The sequence below is a fragment of the Lactuca saligna genome, chromosome 6 (genome assembly GCF_052625555.1).
Source record: "Lactuca saligna cultivar CGN05327 chromosome 6, ASM5262555v1, whole genome shotgun sequence".
NCBI classification, from domain to species: domain Eukaryota; kingdom Viridiplantae; phylum Streptophyta; class Magnoliopsida; order Asterales; family Asteraceae; genus Lactuca; species Lactuca saligna.
The window spans coordinates 139,340,495-139,349,584 of record NC_136422.1 but is presented as its reverse complement, the minus strand read 5'-3'; the positions used below and the strand labels follow the sequence as shown (position 1 = coordinate 139,349,584).

The following is a 9,090-nucleotide window of genomic DNA, read 5'->3' as shown; positions in this document are numbered from 1 at the left end:
AAAATATTGGTTTCAGTTTTGATGTTGTTGAGCAAAAAAATAGCAGGCGAAGTAGTAGGGCCATGAAGCGATTGCAGAAAGTGCTTCTGGCTCCCCACCTAAGGAAAAAGATCTCGGAATACCGGGGAGGGTTTGGTTGCTTGGACGGTAGTATAGAATGATTGAAAGGATGGACCAAGACTCCACAAGAACCGGTGAAACTTATCAGCATCATCTATGGATTGTGCAACGGTAGACAACTGATCGCATTTAGCTTTGAATTTTTGACAATAGTTAGCAACAGAGAGAGAAACTTTGGTTATTTTACGAAGAGAATCACGAAGGTGATGAAACCGTTCAACAGACATATTGTTGTAGGCGGCCTCAAGAGCCAACCATATATGGTGAGCAGTGGATAAGCTTAGTATCTAGACAACAGCTTCTTCAGCGAAGGTTGAGTTTAGCAATAGAACAGAGCCATCAACATGTCCTTGTAATTTTTGGGAAGAAAGTACAAGAAGAATTTGATTATTCCATAGAAGGTAGTTAGTAGATGATAGTTTTATTGTGATCATGTGAAGGACGGTGGCCATTAGGAAAGTGTCATTAATAGAATTCGTCATGGAAGTGGAGAGGGTGGTGCAAGTGACGGTGATAGAAGGGAGGTGGATTGGGTAACACAACAAGAAATATAACTTTTAGGGGCGACATCATTAGCGACAACAGGTACCTTTAGGGACGACATACGACAATTCTCGTTTTTGTCGTTGCTAAAGGTACCCATCGTCGCTAATGGTGTCGTCCCTAAAGGTACCGGCGATCCGTGTGAATGCCTTCGGATCAAGTCCTGGCCCTACAATTACATCTTGATCCGAAAGATGGGGTTAACAAAAAATCGGCGTGTGTTTTCCCTCTAACGTGTCGCCGCTAATGGTTAAATCGACGTCGTTAAAGGCGCTGCCTCTGAAGGGTGGCCTTTTTGTTCCCGTCCAGGTAGCAGATCGCAGATCAGGTACCACCTCCACTACATTTATCTCTCATTCTTCCAGCGATTTCAACGCTTTTCCGGTGACTGGAGACTCGTTTTGCATCTTCCATTGACAATTAACCAATGATGCACCCCACTTCTTTAACCGGAGTAATTTCCAACTCCTCACCGGCATACCTGCTCCACCGACGACGTTCTTAGTTTCCAACGTACTTCTCCCCTGACAAAGGTTTGTTTTTCTTTCTGATTTCTACAATTTTTTGTTTTTGTATCCATTTCTCTTTTTTTTTTTTTTTTTTTTTTTTTTTTTTTTTTTTAAATTTTTTTTATTGATAATTTTACTACTTTTGGTGGTCTTAAGGAGATTTCCCCATTCCAACCACCAAGCACCGCCTTTAGGGATGAATTTTGAGTATTAGTGATGACAGGTATTAGCAACAAGTATTATGGACGACTTTTAAGTATTAACTACAAGGTATTTGCGGCAATCAATTGGGACGACATGTCATCCCTAATACCTTTAGGGGCGACTTGCTTGACTATTTGCGACGCATTTTGTCGTCCATGAATGTGCCATTTCTTGTTGTGTAAGAAAAGATCGAAATTAGGCTTGATAACATTTATGAGAGAAATTGTCTCCTTGTATATTTGAGAGATAAAAAGGAAATACAACAAAGCAAGGAGAGGTTGATGAAATTACAATAAATCAGGAGAGAATCACGTGATTTGATTTTTATTCATATTATTAGCACTTCAAGGAGCGATTGGGGCGATGACATGCGAAGCGTCTTTAGAGATAGAGAATCCAGAATGGTGTGAGATTATGAACTGTCGAGACCTACTATTTATAGCAGGTTTGGAGTGTGCGCCATGAAAATGCATGCGAACCATACGATAATGTCACGTGTCCTCATCTTAGTATGCCACATTATCCCGTATCTTGATGCAATCGGATGTCGGTGCGTGAGGTGCACTTCGCGCGAGCGCGCATGACGGTAAACATTTAACTTTGAAATTCTGTAACTTTTGCATACTAACTACATTCTCAATGACTCATATATTCGTGTAGGTATCGTCATCCTCTACAACTTTTCTTTTGGTCGTTTTGTCTAGTTTTAACTTTTATTTTTCACGTATTTTTATTACCGTCAAAATTTTATAAAAATCATAACTCTCACATTTGATGTCTGTTTAGACATTCTTTGCCTCATAACTCCTACTTTAACTAGTACTACGATTGTCTAGTTTGTAACTTTCTCTAAAATTCAACCAATCTTCTTTAAGTTTTCGTCGTTGTAACTTTGTGTGCGATGTTTCTTTTTATATCTTCTAAAATTCATAAATAATTCATACGAAGTTAGATTTCTACAAAATTTGTATTTTCGAAAGCACGTTGACGTGTGTATATATATATATATATATATATATATATATATATATATATATATATATATATATATATATATATATATGCGCTTCAACACACTAATTTTTATGGTTTAGGGAGGATTTGGTTGATTTATCATATATATTTTAGTACGACATTTTGTATTTTTATCATAGTTTGATTAATATTACAAATTAACTCTATTATACTTTATGTTTGTTACTTTTGGAGATTAACGATCCGTTAATATTTTTGAAAATTTTACAATTAACCATAGGAATTTTCTGCCATTACTAATTTTCGGATGTTTGGATTGATTTTGTGGAAAGGTATCGAATGGAATAGAATTATAGAGAGAAAATGAATGATTGAAGAATGTTAGAATGGAATTCAAGAATGTGTGATTGTTTACGAAGGTGGAAAAGTTTATTTATAACAGTTTAAAAAATATATTTTATTGACCAGTTAATGTACAAAAAAAAAAAGAGAGTGAAAAAAAGCAAGATATGTAACCCGCCAAACATTATTCGCTCAATACCAAATCCTGTGATGGATTTGCCACCTTGGTTGTACGAACGATACCGCCAACCAATTTCTGGATCCGCATATCATACCGTCCGCCCTAACTATCTAATATTTTTCTTATATTTTAAAAAGGATGATTTAAAACCAATAGACTATGAGTTTATAACATTATATTTTCTTAAAACGACCATTTACAACATTATACTTTGTAAAATGTTATTTTATGATCTCGAACACGAATTAGAAAAAAAATCATTATATCATTCTACTTTCTAGAAACTGTCATTTATATTATTATACTTTCTTAAATGGTATTATCGGGATTTCAAATATAGTGGAAAATAAATAATTTTTTTCTTTTATAACATTTTACTTTCTGGAAACTATCATTTGTAGTATCTCAATTGTAAAAAGACATATTTTTTAAGATATTGAAAATGGAGCGGAATATGTTAAAAAAATTATAGCATTGTACTTTCTAAAAATTGTCATTTATAGTTATCTATGTTGTAAAATGGTCGTTTTGACGATTTCCTACGTGGAATAAAAAAATAAATAAAGAACCATTTTCTTATATGACATTTTACGTTCCGGAAGCTATCATTTATATATTGAAAATTAAATAAAAAATACTTTTAAAATTTTGTTATTTGTGTTGTATATATGTTATAACCTACTATTTCGATAAAAATAGATAAAATGAAATTATAAACATATATGGCTATTATCGAAGTGAATAATACAAAATTTAAAATACTAATCCCAAAACTCAATTTATTAAAAATGTATTTATATGGAAAACATTCATTAACCAATTATTTTCATATTTTTTATGTATTTACTAGATGATTTGGATATCGTTTTAAGATCAATTGATATAAGAGTAAATTATAGAAGTGATGTGGGTGGGTGGGACACTCTATAAAAAAAACATTTTTTTTTAAATTATTTAGATAATAGAAAAGGCTAAAATCAATTATGTGGGGAATTATATAGTCATATTACATTGACCAAGGATATAATTTCAAGATTTGAGAGCACATGTATGCAACCTGTTATAGTTTTATGATGACAGACCAAAATTACTAATTTGACCAAATTAGAGGGACCAATAAGAATGTACTCTTGTAGTTTGATACTATTATTTACAACATAATACTTTGTATTTTGATATATAAATTAAATTGCACATAAGTAAATTTAAATACTGGATTCACCAATGAGATATTTATATATTGGGTAAATATTGTGAAAGTCTTTAAGTTTATATGAAAATTCAATTTACAATGCGTTTTTCGTCTCAAATTGGACGTCATGTTTTCAAAGTTTTACAATTTTGATCACTTGACCGATCAATCTGATTGCTTGCTAACATTACATGATTACGTATCAAAATTAAAAAAATTACACAAAAAACACTAAGTTTCAAAGGCTAGGTACATTGAAGCCACATTAGGCTTTAGCCCACCCTCACCAAATATATATATATATATATATATATATATATATATATATATATATATATATATATATATATATATATATATATATATATATATATATATATATATATTCATTAAACAAAATGAACTTTGGACTCTTAGTGCCCACCCATTTAAACTAAAAACAAAAACTCTTTATCAGATTTATATTTTTCGCCCTACTCAAGATTCTATGACAATTTAAATAATGTTCTCTGCATTCATCCATCAGCTACACATTTTTATTATTATCATCTCTTAGGTACAATTATATATATACATATAGATGTTTCGTATTTTGTTTATTATCTTAATTACAATTATTTTCTTTATTTATATCTTATATAAAATTAATTGATTTAGTTCTTGTATTATATTATATAAACTAGTTTTGTATAAGAATATATTATTTTGTTTTTAATTATTTTTTTTTGTGATTAGTGTATTTTGTTGAGCAAGGGGAACAAAACAAAAAAGATTAGATTCATTTTTCACACGTAATGTTTTATCAAGAGGCGAAGAGAACACATCATCATCATCACCAGTTGGAAAACCTCAACCACCTCCTGAAGATGGTAACAATCTACCATTTGCAGCAACAAAGAAGCATGAACAAGCTTCGACGGTTGAAAATCCTAGCTTTTGTTCTATTGAACATGATCCTGGCCTACGTCCTCCTATATGGAAATATGCTGCCAATATAAATGATGAAATCAGACGAGCATACTTAAGATCGGGGCCACATCAACCTGTTTTGCATAAATATCCTCAATCTGGGTCAAAAAGTCATCCGCGACGCTTTCAGTCTAAATGGTATTCCGAATTTCCTTGGCTTGAGTATTCTAAAACTAAAGATAGTGCATATTGTTTTTTTTTTGCTATCTTTTTCTTGAAGAATCAAATACACAGAATAGTCATGATGCATTTACAATCAAGGGTTTTAAAAACTTGAACAAAGTTAAAGTGAAATATTGTTCATTTTTGAAACATATACGAGAAGGGCCAAACTCTCAACATAATATTGTTGTACAATTTTGTGATACTTTGATGAATCAATCGGTACATATTGATAAAGTGATGCAAAAATAATTTGTTGATCAAAATTGAAAAGAAGAGGCTAAGGGTGAAAACATCAATAGATGTTGTTCGTTTTCTTTCATTTCAGGGGATTGCTTTTAGGGGACATGATGAGAAAATTGATTCAAAAAAATCGTGGGAACTTCATTGAGTTGATCAAACACTCGGCTTCTTATAATGAAGAGGTTGCAAATGTCGTTTTAGAAAATGCACCCGACAACGCAAAATATATTTCACCTGAGGTTCACAAAGAAACTTTTACATGTTTTTGCTGAGAAAGTGCGAAAAAAGATAGTTGAGGATATTTGTGATTCTAAATATTGCATAATCGTGGATGAGGCAAGTGATGAAAGTAAGAAAGAACAAAAAGCCATTGTTCTTCGATATGTTGAGAAAAAAGGTTACATACAAGAATGATTTTTTGATCTTGTTCATATCAAAGATACACCATCTTCCATTTTGTATTAAATATGTGCAACTCTTACTTCTTACAAGCTTGCCATTGAGAATCTTCGTGGACAGGGGTATGATGGAGCTAGCAACATGTGTGGTGAATGGAAGGGATTACAAGCATTATTTCTTAAGTATTATCCATGTGCTTATTATATACATTGTATGGCCCAACAGTTACAACTTGCATTAGTTGCAGCAGCTAGAGAAGTAAACTCTGTACATGAATTTTTCCAAAATTTATCTTTCATTGTGAATGCCGTGGGTGCTTGTTGTATACGCCAAGATGATCTACAAGATGCTCAAGCTGCTAAAATTGCAGAATTGCTAGAATATGGTGAGATTGAAATCGGTAAAGTGGCTAATCAAATTGGTACTTTAAAGCGTACCGGAGACACTCGTTGGAGCTCACATTATAATTCTATTAGCAGTCTTCTTCAGATGTATAATCCAACTTGTACAGTTTTGGAAAACATAAAAAAAGCAGGCTCTAATTATAAAACAAAAGGTGATGCTAGTATTGCGTTGAAAAGAAGGACAACTTTTGAGTTTGTTTTCAATCTACATATGATGAAACAGATTTTGGGAATTAATGATATTCTTTGTCACGCTTTACAGCAAAAGTCTAAAGACATCATAAGTGCAATCACAATGGTCTCCCATACGATGAAATTGATTGAAACCCTTAGAGATAATGAATGGGGCTCTTTTCTTGATAACGTAATTGAGTTTTGTAAGCAATATGACATTGAAATTCCGGAATTCAAAGATCCTTATTTTGAATGGAGAAGCAACAGGAAGGGAGGTCATATTACTATTGAGCATCACTATCATTTTGATATATTTAATGAAACAATTGATTTTCAGTTACAGGAAATTGACACAAGGTTCAATGAAAGAGTTGTAGAGCTTTTAGAACTTAGTGGTTCTTTGGATCCGAAAGAGGGATATAAACACTTGAATTCTAATTCTATTTGCAAACTTGCAAAAAAATATTATTAACTTGATTTGACAGAACAGGAAATAGATGTTTTAAAATTTCAGTTGAAGCACTTTGAAGCTGATGTGAAGGACCATCCATTTTTGGGGAAGTTGTCATCTATTGTTGAAGTATGTCAAGGTTTGGTAGAGACAGGAAAATCGAGTCATTACTATCTTATTGACTGGTTGATTCGGCTTGTGTTGACCCTACCGGTGTCTACTGCAACTACTGAGCGTGCATTTTCCGCCATGGAAATTGTGAAGACTCGAGTGCGTAATAAAATGGATGATGCTTTTATTGCTGATAATCATATTCTTTACATCGAGAATGATATCGCTAAGATTTTTAGTATAGACTCTGTTTTAGATAATTTTAATGATCTAAGAGTGCGTCGTGTGCAACTTAAATGAAAATTTTACTTTTAAAATGCATACATTGTTACATTTTGTTATCATTTGATGTATTTTGCTACTCTTTAATTTTTTGTAAAATTTTTGGCCTACTCTAGCACAAAATTCTGGCTACGCCACTGTTAAGTTTTCACTTTTTTCAATTGTGACACTAAGTTTTATTTGGTTTTTTTTGATAATTTTTACATTCTATTTTTTTTCCAAATAAAACATTATTTTTTTTTCAATTTTGTTCCATATTGAACATTCTCCATTTGAAACTATATAAATAATTGTCTTTTTTCCATATGAAATAATATATTTTTTTCACTTAAAAACTACATTTTTTGTATAAATAAAAGGTTTGTTTACATTCAAACAATAATGTTATGTATAAATATGTATTAGTTATATTATAACTATATTTTTCACTAAGTACACAACTTTAAAATGAGTTTGGAGGCATGGAATGCACAAACATATAAGCTAATACGATATCGGTAAAACAAAAGTATGAGGCTTGCTTTAATTACCAGGGGATCGTTCATTGTATATATTTATTATTTTTGGTACTTGCAGATATATACTTCTTGATTTGTTGGGAAAATTATAACATTGTAATAATACATGAAAATTATGATTATAATACAACACAATTATAATATAATTAATACATATTTCGTTTGTTATCTATAAAGTTGGTGTATCGTAATTTGATCATCTATAATGAATGCAAGAATTCAAATTGAGTACACTAGATGTATATAACAAACATTTTTCATTCATTATTAGGATGTTATACATTTTCAGGATGTTATCTATAAAGTCGGTGTATTATATTAGGATGTTATACATTTTTTCTAACAAATCAAGAAGTATATTTGCAACAACCAAAAATTGTTAATATATACAATGAATACTCTCTTGGTAATTAAAGTGACCCCTAGACCTTCATGTTTCCGAGCCCATATTAGCATAATTGACTATGCATTTCCCACATCAAAACTCATTTTACAGTTGTGTATTTAATGAAAAATATCGTTATAATATAACCGATACATATTTATACATAACATTATGTTTTGAATGTAAAAAACCTTATATTTATACAAAAAAAGGTTTTTAAATGAAACAAATGTACTTATATGGTTTCCAATGAAAAAAGGATTAATTTATAGGGTTTCAAATGGAAAATTGTCAAAAGTGAAAAAAAATGAAATTTTTTTTTCGATTTGGAATAAAAAAAATAGTGTCAAAATTGATAAATGAAAAATTAGTATCAAAATTGAAAAAACTGAAAACTTAGTATGTTTTGTGTAATTTTTTTTCCAGTTTTGACACATTAGCATGCCACGTTATAAAAAATGACACGTCATTATGCCACGTCAGCAAGCAACCAGGTTGATCGGTTAAATTATTAGAATCGTAAAAGATTGAAAACACGTTCAATTTGAGACGAAAAATAACACAATATCAAAATTGAATTTCAAGCATAAATTTAGTTACTTTTCAGATATTTACCTTTAGATGAGTGAAGAAATTTTAAACTAATTTCGTTAAATTCTAGAATTACACCTAGTTGTTTATTTGATTTGGTCTCTGCCGAACAAAAAACAATTGTTCTCTAAGATAAGACATCAATTATACTAACTAGATGGGTTTCTACGCGTGGGTTAGACTGTATGTTATTCTTAAGGTGTTGTCATAGTCATTAACTAAAGTACATTACTGTTTCTTATACTTAATCGCTTACAGATATGGTCAAACCAACAACCAAAGATGGAGATCGGAGAAAAAATTGACAATTGTGTCGTACTTCATGTTAGAAGCTT

At 31.1% G+C, this 9,090-nt stretch overlaps 1 protein-coding gene across 1 annotated transcript; it reads left to right on the top strand.

The window, feature by feature from the left end:
* The first annotated feature begins 600 nt into the window (after positions 1-600).
* LOC145002950 (uncharacterized) lies at positions 601-7,279 on the top strand. The gene is made up of 6 exons (XM_078962127.1): positions 601-653; positions 4,820-5,173; positions 5,526-5,679; positions 5,729-5,812; positions 5,933-6,812; positions 6,903-7,279. The coding sequence occupies exons 1-6, from the start codon at positions 601-603 to the stop codon at positions 7,277-7,279; spliced, it is 1,902 nt and encodes a 633-aa protein (XP_078818253.1).
* The last annotated feature ends 1,811 nt before the right edge of the window (positions 7,280-9,090 follow it).

What these genes read in the sequence shown, in the direction of transcription:
- LOC145002950 (XM_078962127.1), top strand. Translation starts at nt 601, where the DNA reads ATGGAAGTGGAGAGGGTGGTGCAAGTGACGGTGATAGAAGGGAGGTGG. An exon ending in ATAGAAGGGAGGTGGATTGG is followed by an intron (nt 654 to 4,819) that starts GTAACACAACAA and finishes TTGTTGAGCAAG; the next exon opens with GGGAACAAAACAAAAAAGAT. An exon ending in CAAAATATATTTCACCTGAG is followed by an intron (nt 5,680 to 5,728) that starts GTTCACAAAGAA and finishes GTGCGAAAAAAG; the next exon opens with ATAGTTGAGGATATTTGTGA.